Raw genomic sequence first — 17232 nt, 5'->3', positions numbered from 1 at the left:
ACGAGGCAGGTCAGTCTTTAACAGGCAGGAGAAGACGAGGCAGGTCAGTCTTTAACAGGCAGGAGAAGACGAGGCAGGTCAGTCTTTAACAGACAGGTAGAAATTAGAGGAAAACGTGAAGAGTGTCAAAGTCATCTAGAAACTACAGGAGAAGCCTTGAAGAACCCAAAGAGGCAGGAAATTACTGAGAAACTGAAGTGATCCGCTCATTAAAAGCAGTTAAAAACTTAATGAAGAGAAGATAAACATCACAGAGAGGAAGGAAGCTGCAAGAAAGACCCAAACAGAAGAAGACAGAGCAGAACATGGAGCTGCAAACCCAGATCCAAGGTGAGTTCAGACCTGAAGAGTCTGACTAAAAACAGCTCCAGATATGATGTTTTATGAGTTATACACAATTTATAACTGTAAGAATCTGAAAAAGACTCTGAAGAATCCAACATGGTGGCTGACAGAGTCAAAGAGGTCACCTTGATGTGAGGATTAAGGCCCAACGTAAGATTCATGAGATGGGTCTTATTATGGTCTGTCTGTCTGTCTGTTCTCCAGCTTCATGTCCAGCCCTTGTTCCCTACATTGGGCCAACTGACAGGAGTATTATGGGCTGTTGGTGGTACTCTTGTTAGGATTCTGCTCAGATCTTGAGCAGCATAATGTTCAGCCATTCTTAACTCAGAAGTTTAGAAATGTTTCTGGTTTTTGTTGCTACAAGAGAAACTTATAAGAAAGGTATGGAAAGCCAAAAGGGACACAATTTACTTGCTTTGAGACACCCTCTGGTGTCTGATAAACTCTGTTAATACGTCACAAGGCTTCTGCGTGTATAAAAATATGATTCTGTAGTCTTAAATAAGTTACTGTAAAGGCTCTGGTTGATAATGTCCTTTTACCCCAGAGGTGACCCACATGGAGGAAGAGGAGACCTCCGCTGCTCCAGCTTCAGATGGAGACATGGAGAAAGCTTCATCAGTGGAGGGATTAAAAGAGGAGTTTCTCCAGGAAACAACCGAAACTTCTGTGACCACAACTGTTTGTGCGTCTGCAGAAGAGAGGGACGAAGAGGAGGATGAAGAGAAGGATGAAGAGTCTAAAACAAAGAAATGTTTGGGTCATTGGGAGTCAGAGGTAAGAACTTCCTGAATTTATCAGAAACGAAGACAAATAAAACTAAAGAGATGACTTTTTTTATGAAAACAGAGAGACTGCTGAGCTAAACTGAGTTGTTAAAGTAGCTGAACACTAGAGAGCTAAAAGAAGCAAGATGGTAGCTAAAAGCTAAACGTATCAAAAGGATAGCTAAAAGTGTCTTAAGGCTAGCTCTACACTAAAAGTAGCCAAAGTTTGGCTAAAAGCTGTTTTTGTTTCAGTTTTTCTTGTATTCATGCTGAGTCTGAGCTGCTGATGTAAGAACTCTCCTAATTTATTCTCCCGGTTCTCCCGGTTCTCCCGGTTCCACTCGTGTTCTCTGAGGTCTTGGAGGATTTTGCGGCTCTTCGAAGAGTCTTGCTGAGAGGCGGGTTCGGTGTGTTGACTTTGGTGTGGAGCATCGCCTGGCACGGCGGCTCTTAATACACGCTCAGAGAGGATTAGTGCAACTACAAAAGAAAATGGACCATTATTAGCCTCTGATAGGAGGAGTTTTAGGCCCTGAGTCCGGTCTGCTGAGAGAAACAAGGTTTAATGAATGAATGAGGAAAGTTTAGTCAAATAATTCAGTGTTTTCAGTCAGAGGAGCTGTATGTGTGTGGTTTAGACCAACGTTCTGTATCGTCTGCCTCATGTTGGGACTGTTGTGTTGTTGGATTTTAAATCTGTGAGATTCAGTCACATGTTCATGTTTTTTTAGGCCTCCTCGGATGTAAAGCCTCCACTGCCGGACCCGGCCTTCAACAGGAGATGCAGTTTGATCGTCAGTGATGTGAGTGCATTTTATTTTTTTATCACTTTCATTACAGATTTACAGCCAGAAGCTCCATAACTGTGCTTGATGTTCAGCAGGTGTAATCTTGTTATCTTTGGTCTAATATTTGCTGGGATGTGTGTGTGTCTTTTAAGGAATCAAAAGAACCTGATTAAGAAATAACTGAAATGATTAAAGATGATAGTTTGGTTTAAATTTATCACATTTTTGGCAACAAACTCCCAAAGAAACAATAAAAATTACACATTAAAGTTTATTCAGGCAGATATTTTAGATAAGAGCCTTGTCCTTATGGAAAGTATTTAAGTGCCTGGTTACATGTCCAAGTCCAAAAGTTGCTGAAATGTTTACCTTAAAACATAATTAAATGGAAGAACAGCAGTAAAATAGAAGAATTCTTATAAATCAGTGAATTGTTTCTGTAGAGCTGTGTGGATTGTTTGTTTGTTTGTGTTTACAGATTTAAATCCCAGCAGATTTTACATTCATCTTGACGTTCTGTGGAGATGGTTCTGTTTTGTTTGTCTTGATTTCAAAGCTCCTTGAAGATGTTTTTGTGTTGATTTGATCATCAGATATAAATAATAAGTGATGTTTTCCACCAGATGAAACATTTATGTAAAAAACTGAACCAAAATACAGAAACAGTGAAAAACTGGTTCCTGACCCAGCAGAACCTCCTCCAGCAGCAGAACTCTCAGTGGGTTCCTGGTTGTGGAGGAGTTGTGGCCCACTCTTCTTTCCAGCGTTGCTTCAGCTCTCTGAGGTTCTGGTTCTGGTTCTGGACCGTTCTGCTGTGTTTGGGGTCATTGTCCTGTTTGTCGGACAGATGGCCTCACATCTGACTCCAGAATCAGCCCACACCATCAGCCCTCCACCGCCGTGCCGACAGCTGGGAGGAGCTGGTTGTTGAAGTTCAGCTCCTGGACCGTTTATGACGTGGACACAACAGAGACCAGAACTAGACGGCTGACTGAGACATACACGTAGTGTTTAGGCTTCTGTGATGTTAAAGGGTGAAATGTGTGCATGTTTCCACCTGGAGGAGACAGAAGAAAACCAGCTGCTAGAAGCTCCTAACCGCTAACCACCTCTAACCATTGAGCTGCTGTCGAAGTTTCCACCTTCGAAGTTTCAAATAAAATTACAAAGTTTATTCCAATTTAATGGGAAGGATTTGCTGAAAAACTAGGACTTGTGTGTAATGTTGCTCACTTTGGAGCCATGATAGAACATGAGGAACCTACATTATGTCGAACCAGCGTTGATGAGGACAGAACTCTCCTGACTTGTTTTAAGTTTTACCAGTAAAGTTAATAACAGCTGTGAATGTTTTCGCCTCAGTGAACCGAGGCGCAGCGCCGTTTGTCAGATCCTAACGAGGAGGAAGAAATGTTTACAGTAACATCTGCTGCTGTGAATAAAACCATCTCTGATATAAACTCATCTCAGCGTTGTCATTGGTAACGATCCACCAACTTCCCAGCCTCAGGCTTTTATTCAGCACAGATGGAGCGTAAACTCACTGTTTGACTTCCGCCGCAGCTTTCTGGAGAAAGTATCTCAAACGAAACTGTTGAATGTGGTGAATGATGTTGCAGGATGTGGGAGGCTGTAGTATTGATTCCCCTCAGCTGAGTGACTAATCAGAGACAGTGGAGGCAGGTCAGCCCCCTTGTTCCTCCATCTGTGCCGCTCTGATGCACAGATGTATGTCATACATCTACAGAATCAGCTGCTTCACACTCAACAAAGACTCCAGACTGAGTGACGTCATCTCTGAATCTCTGTCTGAAGCACCGTCCTGAAGGCAGATCGACCATAAAAATATGGCTGTTTCCATGGAAACACTTTAAAGTTGTATTTATGACATTTTTTAGTGAGGGAAACCAGCTTAACAACAACAAGGAGAGGACTTTTAAAAGCTGTTTTGGCAGCGAATATGAAGCAAATGAAGGCAGTATTTGGTTTAAGTCCTCGCTGGTTTATCAGCCGTTCTGTGGTTTATTTCCTGAAAGGAGATGCTAAATTTCAAAGACTTCGCCTTAAGTCTGAAGAGTAAAAGTTTGTGAAAGCTGTTGTTCTGCTCATGTTTGGACCTGTCTGCAGGTCAGATATAAGGAGGACTTTGAGAAGATGAAGGGTCAGAGTCTGTTTGTTCCTGGAGCTGAACTCATCCACGCCAAGAACATCAGCGCCGTGATATCTGAGGTCTGATCTCATGCTTCTGTTCCAACCAGACATCTGTGACCCCTTCATCAGCTCGCTTTATAGATTTAATGCAGTCTGTGATGGTTTCAGTCGAAGTACAAGGAGGAAGGAAAGAAGGAGGCGTCGCTGTCGCTGTACTCCGTCTTACCTGAGACTCCAGAGACGCAACACGCCAAGGAGGCTTCAGAGCTGCAGAGTGAGGTAAACTCCTGGATCTGTGCTGCACAGACAGTGTTGGTGTAAAAATATCCAGAAGGCCGGCAGCATCCTGCAGATCAGACTCATTTATGGCCTTCGAACAGAGCTTATAGCCATCTTTATGAGGACAGGATCTACAGCCAGTGATTTAAAAATGACTTTGTCCTCGTCTGAAATGAAAGAGGAGTTAAACAGCCTGAATATAATCACCATCTACAGATGGTTTCAGAGCTGCTTCTGAGGATGTCTTTAAAAGATGGTTTTATTAGCCTCTGAGGAAATGTGCCAAGAGTGATCACATTTATTTTGTTGTTTCAGGAGGTCGTTGCAATAAAGACACTGGCACTGATTAATAGTCACAGTGCTTATTATTAGGAAATGCTCAAAAAATTCAAAGACATAAGAGTTGAGATGATGATTCCTTGCAGTCGAAGCAGAGACGCTGAATTTCTCTCTTTTTTCTTTCTTTCTTGCTTCAATAAAAACTGTTGTGTTTGTGTCTTTTTGTTTTTAGATCAAATACAAAGGAAACGTGAAGACGGAGATCTCCTCGTCTCTTTACTCTCTGCTGCCTGAAACCACAGAAACCCAGTTTGTTAAAGAGCTGACAGAGATGCTAAGTGAGGTGAGGATGGATGAAGGGATGGAGGGATGGATGGATGGGTGGGTCAGTGGATGGATGGACGGATGGATAAAGTCCTAAACCCTCTCAGCTGCTGACAGTAAAGCTCCCTCTGCTCCTCAGAACAAGTACAAGGAGGAGGGAAGGAAGGAGCTGAGCAGCAGCTTGTACTCTCAGCTGCCTGAAACCACCGAGATGCAGCTGGCTAAAACCGTCCAGGAGTTTCAGAGCGAGGTGCCCCGACACTCTGAGACACGCAGGAGCAGTGTTTCAGCTCATTCAACATATAACACAGGAAGGACAATAACTGACTCGAGTTTTGTTGTGTTTCAGAAAAAGTACAAAGAAGATGGGAAGAGAAAAGCCTCCGTCTCGCTGTACTCCCAGCTTCCAGAGACCCCGGAGATACAGCACGCCCTGGAGATGTCTCAGCTTCAGAGGGAGGTATTTAAACCCTCACATGATGGAGTTAAAGATTGGTTCAGGTCTTCGGTTCTTTCTGGAGTCAGTTTCTGTCCACTGAAGTGGTTTAATCCTCAGGAGATTCATATTCAGCTTCAGTGTAGAGACAGACTGTCTTCTGTCAAAATACAGTCAAAGTGGAAGTAGATAAAAACACCTACATTTGTCTTTGTTGTTTCTTGTCTACAGATATAAATAAGTTTTTGTTTTCATTTATTTGCCTGAGGACCTTCATGTGGACATTTATAAATCAGGGACGTTTGACGTGTCTTCTTTGTCCCAGGTGAATTATCGTCCCAAACTGCTGAGTAAAGGAGGACCGTCCCCTCTGTACGCTCAGCTCCCTGACACCGCAGAGATCCAGTTCGCCCGAGAGATGACGGAGCTGCAGAGCGAGGTACAGGAACACGAGCCAATCAGGCGTCATCGCTCATGATGATTAAATATCACTCCATGATGTTTTCAGAGTTTAACTAAATTAAACCAGAAGGTTTCACTAAAACAACCAGTTTGAGTTTAAGGCAGCAGCAGAAATGCAGCGTGGATGCTGAGTGCAACTAAGATTTTAAAGTTAAAACAAGGCGAACAGAAGCTAAAAGGAGCAGAACAGCTATAAGCTAAAAACCAGCAGCTGAAGCAGATTTCAGAGAGAATTGAAGAGATCTTGATGTATTTCTGTAGGAATTTTGTTAAAGTATAAAAGATAAAGGATCAAGTCTGCAGAAGTAATTGGATCATAAAAACCTCAGGAAGACGTCAGTGAGCTGCTGCCTCAGGTTCAGACATTCACTCTCTGTAAACTCTTGTTTCTGGTGGAGGATAAACGATGCCGTCGGCTTGTTTTTCAGAGTAAATACAAGGAGAGCGGCAGGAAGAGCCTCTCCCAGAGTTTCTACTCTCAGCTGCCTGAAACTGCAGAGACTCAGTTTGCTAAAAGTGTCGCCGAGCTGCAGAGCCAGGTGAGACAGCCCCACAGGTAGGATCAGTGTTTGTCACGCAGGAAACGTGGAAATAACCTGCGTTTGTTTTCAGATGCGCTACAAAGAATCGGGGAAGAAAGGCGGGAACTTCAGCTTGTATTCTCTCCTCCCAGAAACCTTAGAGACGTCTCGTGCCAAGGAGGTCTCCGAGCTCTGCAGCGAGGTGCTTTTACTGTGAAATAATCTGAGTTTTGTTCCACAGCAGGCTCTGCTGCTCTGACAGGAGCACAATCCAGATAATAACTGTTATATTACTTATCTTTTGTTTCGTTATACCCAGGACCATCCCAATTTAAATATTACAAAACCTTCTGTAAGTTTTGTTCAGTGGTGCTGTTTACGCAGCCAATAACACGTCAGTTAAACCATCATCCACAGGAGTTCTCCAATTATTCTCCTCTGCACTTTGGTTTCAAGTGGTTTCTATTTGCAGCCCGGGTCATAACTGAGTCGAAGCACTCGTGTTTTTCTCTCTTCCTGCTTTTTGGCTCCACATCACAGTTCAGCTGATGATGGTCAGTTAGCTTATTTAGCTTGTAAACAGTTCCTTTACTATAACTTTAATTCAGACATTGTTTCATGTGTCTCTGCTTGCTTCTCTGGGTCTTTACGTTTTATTTTAACTTCTTTTACTGCAGATAAAGTATAAAGAAGACAGTAAGAAGGATTTGAGCATCAACCTGTACTCTCTGCTGCCGGAAACCATCGACACCCAGCGTGCTAAAGAGGTGTCAGACCTGCAGAGTCAGGTACACACCTGAAGCTTTTACTTCCAACTAACAACAGAGAAAGGCTCCTGCTGTTCAGGATTATCCTCAGCTGATTAAAAACACTTCTTTGGGCCTCCTCTTACATCACATTTCTTATCTTCTATTTCTGGACGGATTCTTCTGATGTGGAGTCCCTCAGGGTTGGGCCTATTCTGGTTCTGTTCTAGAACTCCCCGTGTTGTATATGTTTAGTTATTTATGAAGAACTTGATGCTGAATGAACCGTATGGATCTGCTCGTACCTCCTGCAGGTGAAGTATAAAGAAGGCATGAAGGAGAAGATTCAGAGCAGTTTGTACCACCGGCTGCCTGAGACCACAGAGACACAGCTGGCCAAACATCTGTCTGAGCTGCAGAGTCAGGTACGACCCCGAGGACAGCCACCGCTGGCAGAGATCGTAGCTTCGTAGAGCCTCTCGGTCGATTATGACGCCAGCTGCAGCTGGATTGGATGAAGGTGGTTAGATGTTAGGCTAGGATCCTATAAAGACTAAGACTTGGACCAGATCACAACACGTCACATGGACAAACTGTGAAAAGGTTCCAAACAAACTCGAGTCCCAGAAAAATGAAGTCACTGATTAAAAACTTTTACAAACTCTGATTAGTTTTTATGATTACTCTAATTATAACCCTGGAACGAGCAGGCGGTAGCGCTCAGAGGGTTTAGTTATAGGCTGCATGCAGCTGAAGCTCCATGAACTTTTCTTTGTATTTTTTCAGGCAAAGTATAAAGAAGCAGGAAAGAAGGAGGTTTCCAGCTGCCTGTACTCTCTGCTGCCTGCAACTCTGGAGACTCAGCACGCTAAAGAGAGCACGGAGCTGCTCAGCGAGGTGACAGCAGCTTCCAGAGTCTGCAGACGGGTTAATATGTAAACCGACTTGTCTGAATAAATGTTGTCTTTAATGCAACTCTCTCAGGTGAAGTACAAGGAAAGTGGGAAGAAGGGGATGTCCAGCTGTCTTTACTCCACTCTGCCTGACATCTTAGAGACCAGCTTCAGCAGAGAGATGAGCGACGTGCTGAGCGAGGTACAAACCTCCTGAAATCATCTCAGGTGGTTCAGATTAACTCCTGCTTCAGTGTCCAGAGATTCTCTTCAACTCATCCAACCTGAAGCCCGTTTGACAGGAATTCACTGTAGACCTCGACTCCTTTAATTCATAATCTCATTTGGCTTCAAACCAGGTCATCATTTCTTTTTCTTTTTAATTTTTAATATGAAAGAACTCCCCATAAGTCCCGCAGGGAGCTGCAGTGTTGTCAGCTCATTGTTTCTATCATAAACGTCTGATTATCTCCACTCAGACCATCAAAGAGTTTATCTGACTTTCAGCCTTTTTAATTTGCATTTTAATGCTGCTGCGCTGATAAAATCTGCATTAATGAGGCTGACAGCTCTGATCTGCGATGGCACAGATATGTAGCAAAGAACAACAATAAATACTGTAAAACTGAAAACTACACAGCTGAAGTACCTTTCACCCAAACACAGAGTATATTCTTTTCCTGTTGTGTGTGTCTTCTGACAGGTGAAATACAAAGAAAATGCGATTAAAAGTCTCCCTCAGAGTCTCTACAGTCAGCTGCCGGAAACAGCTGAGATGAAATTTGCCAAAAACGTGGCTGAGCTGCAGAGCGAGGTGAGAAACGGCTAAAAAAAATGATTTATGTTGTTGTTTCCTGCTAACAAACAGAAATTAGTGCTGTAAAACTTAACTTATTGTTTGCCAAAAACTAATAATTTAAAATCCACTGCTAGTCTTCATAAAATGATTCTCCTGTTTCGTTTCAAGTGGTTTCTTCACAATAAAAGACATCTCAAGTCTTTTAATTTGAAGCAGTGTGGGAGTGAGTGGAGGATCAGGAACTTTAAATTAAAAGAATCACATAAATGCAGATTTTGTTTTATATAAGAAGAATAATTTACTATGTTTGTTGTGAAACTGAAGCTGATAAATCAGCATTAAAACAGCTGGATTAATTACAGCAGCTGCAGGTTTGAAAAGCTCTGAGATTAAAACTTTGATTTCTTTAACAGCAGCTTTTATTCTTTGTCTTGAATGTAGATGAAGTATAAGAAGGGGAGGACAGACGTGTTGCGCTCTCTGTACTCCAGTCTGCCTGAAACTCTGGAGACGCTTCACGCTAAAGAAGCTTCTGACCTGCAGAGCGAGGTGACGACTTGAACATCCTTATTATAAACCTGCTCCTATAGTGCAGCTCAAACCTGGTCACATTCTGTAAGAGTACAGGTCCTAAATATTAAAAATGTCCTGATATGGGTTCAGATTCCTGTTCTGTTTCAGTCCCTGAGTTCACTTTACTTCCTGAGGTGACAGAAATAATTCAGACCATCAAGGTCCTTCAAGGTTTTAGTATTTCTGATAAATTTCATCCTGCTGTTGTTTAACTTGGTGCAGTTATTATTCAGTGTGAATAAAATCATAATATTTGATGTTTGCACAGCATCTTGTTCTTATCAGTAAAATAAACCCCTGGACCGAGCATCGAACCCTGTGGAACGCCATAATGAGTTCACACTCATGCTGTCATTGATGGGATATTTGATCCTTCTCTGTGTTCCTGTTTGTGTTCAGCTGAAGTATAAAACATCCGTGAAGAAAGATCTGTCCTCCAGTCTGTTCCATCAGCTGCCGGAGACGTTAGAGACGGTCCACGCTAAAGAAGTGTCTGAGCTGCTCAGCCAGGTACCAGCAGAACCCGTCAGAAAGGATGTCTGGCTCATCGGTTGGAGGATAAAAACCCAGCCTTTGTGTTTTTGTTGTGTTTGTTTTCAGGTGAAATATAAAGAAGAAGGTATGAAGGAGCTGAACTTCAACCTGTACTCTCTGCTGCCGGAAACCATCGAAACGCTGCGAGCTAAAGAGGTGTCAGACCTGCAGAGTCAGGTGCACAGCATTCCCAACGTTTGCTGCAGAAACAAACTTCTCAGAGTGGAGGAACGCTTGCAGATCTTCTGCAGATAATAAGATAATAAAAGTGTAATATTCTGTGTTTAATCAGTTATCCCACTCTTACTGTCTGTGCATCCATTCAGTTGATCATTCAGTCACCTGTTTACTTAATTGATTCTTTTATCTACTTTATACTGAAATGTCTTTATTTATCGTTGCCATTCATCCCATTCTTTTTGTTTTAATTAGCTGTTTCTGTCTCTGGTTATTATTTTTTAGCCTTAACTTAATCCTCTGTCTCAGATGTTTAAATCCAATCTAGACACGTTTTACAGTTTATTCATGTATGATCTGTCGTCCTCTCCTGCAGGTGAAGTATAAAGAAGGCGTGAAGGAGAAGATTCAGAGCAGTTTGTACCACCGGCTGCCTGAGACCACAGAGACACAGCTGGCCAAACATCTGTCTGAGCTGCAGAGTCAGGTAGGACCCTGAGGACAGCAGGTTGTTTGTACATCGTCTCCTTCATGATGCCTGACTGTTTAATCCATGTGATTGTCACACAGTGTTTTATCCTTACTTCTTACAGTCGTGTAACTTATAATTGGTGCATTAATCTGTTTAAATCCTCTGACTGTGTTTATTTAACTTTGCAGACAAAGTACAAGGAAGCCGGTCAGAAGGAGGCGAGTTCCTGTCTGTACGCTCAGCTGCCCAACACCATGGAGACGCAGAGAGCCAGAGAAGCTGCACAGCTGCTCAGCCAGGTAATTATCCCCGTCCCAGTCTTCAACACGGAAAAGAAATGAAAACTTCAACATACAGGCTGACATAAAGTGGTGCACGCTGACAGCAACACCGTCTTTTCCATCTGCACAGATCAAATACAAAGAAAGTGTGAAGGAGAAGTGCAGCTCTCTGTACTCGACTCTGCCCGACACTTTAGAGACGAGCTTCTCCAGAGAGATGACCGACCTGCAGAGCCAGGTAAGACGGAGCCGAAGGCAGCACGGACAGTTATTCACACAACAGCAAAAGATGCTAAAAGCTTAAAAAGTACTTTATATAAATATATCATTCTGTGCTTTTTATGTTCTTTGCTTCACTAACTGTTAGTTAGTTTTTCAGACAACCCTGCCTCTAATTTATTGTTGCACATTAAAAACAGCAACAGTTTTTTTTCTTGGACAAACTGAGCTCAGACTAGCAAACCAAACCAATAAAAAGACAGACATTTTGTTTGTCGAAGACCCAACCTTCCTTGTTAACAGTCTGACGGTGGTTAGTTGGCTCTGATCCATGTTTGTTTCCTGCTCTGGGTTATCACTTCTGACGATTATTTGACTTCTTATTTCAGAGATGGAGTGGATGAAACATCATATGAGGCAGGATTTCACTTCACTGAATGAAACTTACTGGGACCAGAATTTAATCTGTCATTTAATTTGTTGTGTTAGACAAACAGGAGCCTTCCCAAAATGCTGTGTGGGATCCAGGCTGCACGTCGGCTGCGAGTCGATGCCTTCTTAAAATAATCACACCGAGCTGCAGCTCCAGCACCGTTTGATTAGTTATAATTAACCTCGATTACCCGCTGGTGTCTGATGTTTATAGGCTCAGAAACACATCAGAGGCCAGATTAGCATCAGGAACGGGATGAAAGGGAATCCCAGGCTGTTCAGAAAATTCAACAAATATCTGGCCTCAGGTTTATATTTCAAGTCATTTCAGGGCCAGATCAAAAGAAAAGAGAGAAAGTCAAAGTTTTTATACGTTATAATTATATTTAACTTTGTGTTTTCCTGCAGAACAAGTACAAAGAGGACGGGAAGAGGAGCCTCTGCCAGAGTTTTTACTCTCAACTTCCAGAAACCGCAGAGACTCAGTTTGTTAAAGCAGTTTCTGATCTGCAGAGTGAGGTGAGGACGAGTGGCTGAAGAAGCCTGCAGAGATATTTATTTACTCAAACATCTCCTGAATGAGCGGCATGTTTTGAAATATAAAAGCTAAAACAGCACAAAGTCTGCAGAATGAGTTTTATTTAAAAGACAGCAGAGTGATGCTGAGTCAGCGTTCATACAGGCGTCAGTTAGGCAGATGACACGCCGCGTTACGGTAAAAATGGGAGGTTTATTATTTGGTTTTGTGTGCAGATAAAATACAAAGAAGCCGTAAAGAAGGAAGCGAGCAGCTCTCTGTACTCGACTCTACCTGAGACTCTGGAAACTCAACACGCTAAAGAGGCGTCGCAGCTGCAGAGTCAGGTGACCGCACACAGACGGTGTTTACTCACTGTTCTCAGGATTTCACTCAGCAGTGAGATTTAAACTGAGCGAGCGGTAAAACCAGCCGTGTTTGGAGCTCTACAGAAACATCCTTCATTGTCATTAAATGTTGAAATATCTTTGCTTCAACTGTCTGTCCTGCAGCTGACGTACAGGCAGAACAAAGACGCCTCCACTTTTTACCACCTGATGCCAGAAACCAACGACACTCAGTTCGCCCGACAGCAGACGGAGATGCTCAGCGAGGTACCAATCGTTTCTGCCGACTCCCTTCAACCGTCACCATGGCGATATATTTCTGTCCCTGAGCCTTCAAACATGAACTGTGTAACCGTCAGCTGGTTTGTCTTTGAAAAAGGTCAAATACAAAGAAGACGGGAAGAAGGAGATGAGCGTGAATCTGTATTCTCTGCTTCCCGACACCCTCGACTGTCAGCGAGTTAAAGAGCTGACGGATATGCAGAGCGAGGTGGGCGGGGCCGAAAACACAATCTTTACTTCTCCAAATGTCTGGGTTCCTGCTTTATAAGGAAGAGAAAATAAACAACAGGAATGTATTTATCTTATTATTTATATAAATACAGGATGTTCATAACTGAAAATGTTGGAATTTTATATCCTGAATGCTAGCCTTTTTATCCATTAGGCTTCAAGCTAGTAGCTTTTTGCTACATTAAGCTTTTATTTTGCAAAGTCTTTAAGCAGATTTCTTATACTTAAGGTGGACAAATAATAAATGAAACTGTTGCATTAATTGTTGAATAGTTTCCTGTTTTTATTCTAATGTTTATAGAAATAAATTCTGCTGTTTGTGGTGTTAAAACTCCTGCAGAGTCAGATGTTCTTGTTGGAGCAGATCTGTTAATCTGACATATTTTGCTTCTCTCAGGCTAAATATAAAGAATCCAGTAAGAAACAAACCTCATCGTCTCTGTACCATCGACTTCCTGAAACTCTGGAGACGCAACACGCCAAGGAGGCTTCCAAGCTGCAGAGCCAGGTGGGAAAATGGGCTTTTATCCTGTCAGACTCATAAATCTGATGTTTTTAACTGTAAACCAACAGAAACTCTCAAACAGCTGCGAGGAGGTAAGAACAATGGGAGCTTGCAGCTTTTCACATTTTAGACTGATTAAAACTATATTTATTCAAAATAAACAACTTTTTGTTGCATGTTAGAAAGATCTTCTGTCCAAATATAAGAGAGAAATGTATTTTGGAAGTTTATTTATAGAAACTTGCAAACAAACTCTGGATTGAATCATCAGCTAAACAACCTAATTTAACTTTTTATTTTTAAGCTGCTGCATCTTTAATCTTTATAAGTCGTTTAGGCAGTCAGCTGAAGCTGTAAAATGTGCTTTGTCTCTTTCTGTCTCGTAGATTTTGTATAAAGAAGCTGTTAAGAAGTATTTGTCGTGTCCAGTTTACCATCAGCTTCCTGAAACTCTGGAGACGCAGCTCGCCCGAGAGGTGGCGGACTTACAGAGCGAGGTTTTAGCTTTTAAATTTATTTTTTTTACTTTTAGGTTTTAGCTACTGTTTTGCTTATTTTACATTTGAGGTTTTTTATTGCTAAATTTAACTTTTAGATACTTTTGTTATAATTTTACCTATAATTTTGCTTAATCTAGCTTTTAGCTAGTGTTGTTTTTGTTAAATTTAGCTCTTAGCTACTTTTGCACTAAGGTTAGCTGAAAGCTATTGTTGTGCTAATGTTAGCTTTTAGCTACAAATGTACTAATTTTATCTTTTAGTTACTGTTTTACCTTGCAGCTACAGTTGACCTTGTCTTGTTTGTTTTAATGTAGCGTTTCGGCTCGTTAGCCGCTCAGACCCTGTTTCTCCAGCAGAAGCTGATCTTTCAGTGTTTCCTCTCATCCTGGTCGTTTGGTGTTTTGTGTTTCTGGCTGCAGAGGAAGTACAAGGAGGAGGGCAGGAAGAGCCTCTGTCAGAGCGTCTTCTCTCAGCTCCCAGAAACCACCGAGACGAAGTTTGTTCAAACAGTTTCTGAGCTGCAGAGTGAGGTGAGAGGAATGATTCCTGCAGACGAGTCGGTTCAGTTCTGCATGTTTCCATCTGTGAACCGGTTTTATTCCAGACCAAGTATAAGAAGTCAGGAAGGCAGGAGGCCGGTGGATGTTTGTACTCCGTGATGCCAGAAACTCTGGAAACTGAACACGCTAAGCAGGTCTCACAGATCCAGAGCCAGGTACTGCACACACACACACACACACACACACACACACACAGCTAAAAGTTCAACTTTTTAAAACTTATTCTCTGATTCAGTCATGAGCTCCGGTTCTCACGCTGAGCATACAGACGGGCTCACTCACACTCTCTCTCCTTGTGCGCACTCTTAAAGGAGCCACGCCACCCTTCATTCCATCATACTGATATGTTTCAGTTAAATATAACTCGTGGACGGGGTCTGGATTCACTTGACTGGAGTCCAAACTGTGAGAATTGCTGTCTGATTGGAAGGAGAACATAAAGATATGCGTCAAAATGTTGTTAATGAAGGGTTAATTAACTGCCTCCACCCATGAAGAATCCTGCAGAGCAAATTAAACTTTGTTGTTGTTGCAGGTGAAGTATAAAGAAGACGTTCAGAAGGAGCTGTCGTCCAGTTTGTACTCCAGGCTTCCTCAGACTCTTCAGACTGAACGGGCCAAAGAAGTGACAGAACTCCAGAGTCAGGTAAAAATGTTCTGCATGCATCCAGCTGCTGATCCAGAGCTGGTTCCTTCAGCAAAAAGCAAAGGATGTTTCAGCTGAGCATTAAAATGTAGATGTTTGTTTCTAACAGTATCAGTCTGTTTGTTTGTTTCTAACAGTATCAGTTGTTTGTTTCTGACAGTATCAGTTTGTTTGTTTGTTTCTGACAGTATCAGTTGTTTGTTTCTGACAGTATCAGTTTGTTTGTTTGTTTCTGACAGTATCAGTTGTTTGTTTCTGATGCAGGTGAAATATAAGGAGAGCTGTAAGAAGGAGGCGTCCTCCTCCCTGTATCACCTCCTCCCTCAGACGCCTGAGATGTTTTTGGCCAAGGAGAACTCAGAGATGCAGAGCGAGGTGCAGCAAACAACACTCGACTGTTTTCATCTCTTATTTCTCTGTTTCACGTGTTAACTCTTGTTTTTCTCTTGAAGGTGAAATATAAGAAGGACGTGGAGGATCTGCCCCACACTCTGTTCTCTCTGCTGCCTGAAACTCTGCAGACTGAGTTTGTTAAAGAGATGGCAGAGACTCACAGCCAGGTGATGACCCTGCAGCTCTTCCATCTCCTCCACAGATGAATGTCAGGAATGTGAGGGTCAGACAGGCTGAACTCTGATTGGCTAGCAGCTGATAAATCTGCTCGGTGACCGCAGCACAGATAAGAGCAGGCAGATGTTTGTAGAAGTGGTGGATTCTCTCAGAGCAGAGGGATTGTTCTCAATGTGATGATTTAAAATTTCTTACAGGTGAAATACAAACAGGAGGCGAAGGAGCAGACGGCTTCGCCTCTTTACTCCAAGCTGCCTGAAACTCTGGAGACCAGACGTGTCAGAGACGTGACGGAGCTGCAGAGTGACGTGAGTTTGTCCTCTTGTCTTTTTCTTCTGTTTGTTTGAACACTCTGTCAGCATTTACTCCGTGCTTCTGCAGACGTTCAGCTATTTTAACTGTTCAACATTCGGCTCATTTCAGAGATGGCTGCTGCGACTTTTGGTTTTTTAACATTTATAGCTTCTAGTTAGCCTTTTGATACTTCTAGCTAACCATTTAGCTACGTTTAGATTTAGGTTATCACATTGCTAGTGATTTGGTACTTTTAGCTTTAGTTAGGCTAATTCTACTTTTAGCTCTTAGCTAGCATTTTGCTTATTTTGGCTTTTCTAGTGTTTTGCTTCTGTTAGGTTTTTTAGCTTCAACGTCTCAGTTTCAGCTTCTTCTGCAGTTATTCAGCTCTTAGCATTCACTCCATGTTTTAGCTGATATTTTCCTTCCAGCGAGCCAAACTTTCTGAGTTTTTTGGACTTTAGCTGCTGTCAGTTTTAGTCAAAGCCGATCTCTCTGCCTCAGAAAAGATACTCTGAAGAAGGAAGGAAACAGATGACGACACCTTTCTACTCTCAGCTTCCTGAAACTGCAGAGACTCAGTTTGTACGAGATGTGACCGAAGCACTGAGCCAGGTAAACATCTGCACGCGAGGGTCAAAGGTCAACACTTATGTTCACTGCATTAAATACAGACATTCAGTGGGTTACAAAAGTATCCCCCATGGTGGTGTCATTATGCTGCCACCACCGTGCTTCACTGTAGGGATGGTGTTCTCAGCATGATGGTTGGGTTTGAGCCAGAGACAGTTTTGTCCTCGTTGACCAAAAAGTTACATTTTAGTCTCGTCTGACCACAGCACCTTCTTCTGCACGTTTAGAATATCAAATATATCTTTTATGAAACCCTGAACCTTCAGCACCTGTTCATTAAAAATGTTTTTTTTAATCCTGTAGAATAAATATAAAGAAAGTGGGAGGAAGAGCCAGACTGTGAGTGTTTATTCTCAGCTCCCACAGACCAACGAGACCCAGTTTAATAAAGCTGTTTCTGAAATACAGAGTCAGGTAAAGAACCGAAGGTTTCCTGAGCAGGTTTGATTCTGAACCGCAGAGTTTAAAAAGACTTTAAATTCTCTGTTTGTCTTCTTTCAGGTCAAATATAAAGAGGCGGGAAAAAAAGAAGCATCCAGCTGTTTGTACTCCAAGCTTCCTGAAACTCTGGAGACGCAACACGCTAAAGACGCCTCACAGCTGCAGAGTCAGGTACGTCCAAACACTGCAGACAGATGTGTCCAAACACTGCAGACAGGTGCGTCC

At 42.4% G+C, this 17232-nt stretch overlaps 1 protein-coding gene across 12 annotated transcripts in view; it reads left to right on the top strand.

Moving 5' to 3' along the window:
• LOC108250945 (LIM zinc-binding domain-containing Nebulette) overlaps positions 1-17232 on the top strand; it is an 80331-nt gene that overhangs the window by 24977 nt on the left and 38122 nt on the right. For 5 of the 12 annotated variants that reach the window (XR_005232590.1, XR_003038488.2, XM_025002785.2 and 2 more), the window contains exons 2-38: positions 10-330; positions 896-1125; positions 1847-1918; positions 4031-4132; positions 4223-4333; positions 4845-4955; positions 5076-5186; positions 5286-5396; positions 5698-5811; positions 6263-6373; positions 6447-6557; positions 7033-7143; positions 7416-7526; positions 7888-7998; positions 8086-8196; positions 8698-8808; positions 9235-9342; positions 9766-9876; positions 9967-10077; positions 10454-10564; positions 10738-10848; positions 10961-11068; positions 11890-12000; positions 12235-12345; positions 12511-12612; positions 12725-12835; positions 13256-13366; positions 13750-13860; positions 14283-14393; positions 14468-14578; positions 14959-15069; positions 15334-15444; positions 15522-15629; positions 15837-15947; positions 16438-16548; positions 16870-16980; positions 17068-17178. The exons of 5 other annotated variants lie outside the window; for them this stretch is intronic. Coding sequence is in view for 5 of the 7 variants with exons in the window: in XM_025002785.2 (XP_024858553.2) it covers positions 306-330; positions 896-1125; positions 1847-1918; positions 4031-4132; positions 4223-4333; positions 4845-4955; positions 5076-5186; positions 5286-5396; positions 5698-5811; positions 6263-6373; positions 6447-6557; positions 7033-7143; positions 7416-7526; positions 7888-7998; positions 8086-8196; positions 8698-8808; positions 9235-9342; positions 9766-9876; positions 9967-10077; positions 10454-10564; positions 10738-10848; positions 10961-11068; positions 11890-12000; positions 12235-12345; positions 12511-12612; positions 12725-12835; positions 13256-13366; positions 13750-13860; positions 14283-14393; positions 14468-14578; positions 14959-15069; positions 15334-15444; positions 15522-15629; positions 15837-15947; positions 16438-16548; positions 16870-16980; positions 17068-17178 (4077 nt within the window). In the remaining 2 variants the exon portion in view is untranslated. Of the gene's footprint in view, positions 1-9; positions 331-895; positions 1126-1846; positions 1919-4030; positions 4133-4222; positions 4334-4844; positions 4956-5075; positions 5187-5285; positions 5397-5697; positions 5812-6262; positions 6374-6446; positions 6558-7032; positions 7144-7415; positions 7527-7887; positions 7999-8085; positions 8197-8697; positions 8809-9234; positions 9343-9765; positions 9877-9966; positions 10171-10453; positions 10565-10737; positions 10849-10960; positions 11069-11889; positions 12001-12234; positions 12346-12510; positions 12613-12724; positions 12836-13255; positions 13367-13749; positions 13861-14282; positions 14394-14467; positions 14579-14958; positions 15070-15333; positions 15445-15521; positions 15630-15836; positions 15948-16437; positions 16549-16869; positions 16981-17067; positions 17179-17232 lie in introns of those variants that run through there. 2 more of the 12 variants (XM_037973123.1, XM_037973124.1) reach the window with 2 other exon arrangements.

The sequence above is a fragment of the Kryptolebias marmoratus genome, linkage group LG21 (assembly GCF_001649575.2).
Source record: "Kryptolebias marmoratus isolate JLee-2015 linkage group LG21, ASM164957v2, whole genome shotgun sequence".
Taxonomy (NCBI): Eukaryota; Metazoa; Chordata; class Actinopteri; order Cyprinodontiformes; family Rivulidae; genus Kryptolebias; species Kryptolebias marmoratus.
The sequence above is the reverse complement of the archived record's forward strand: the minus strand, read 5'-3'. Positions and strand labels throughout refer to the sequence as shown.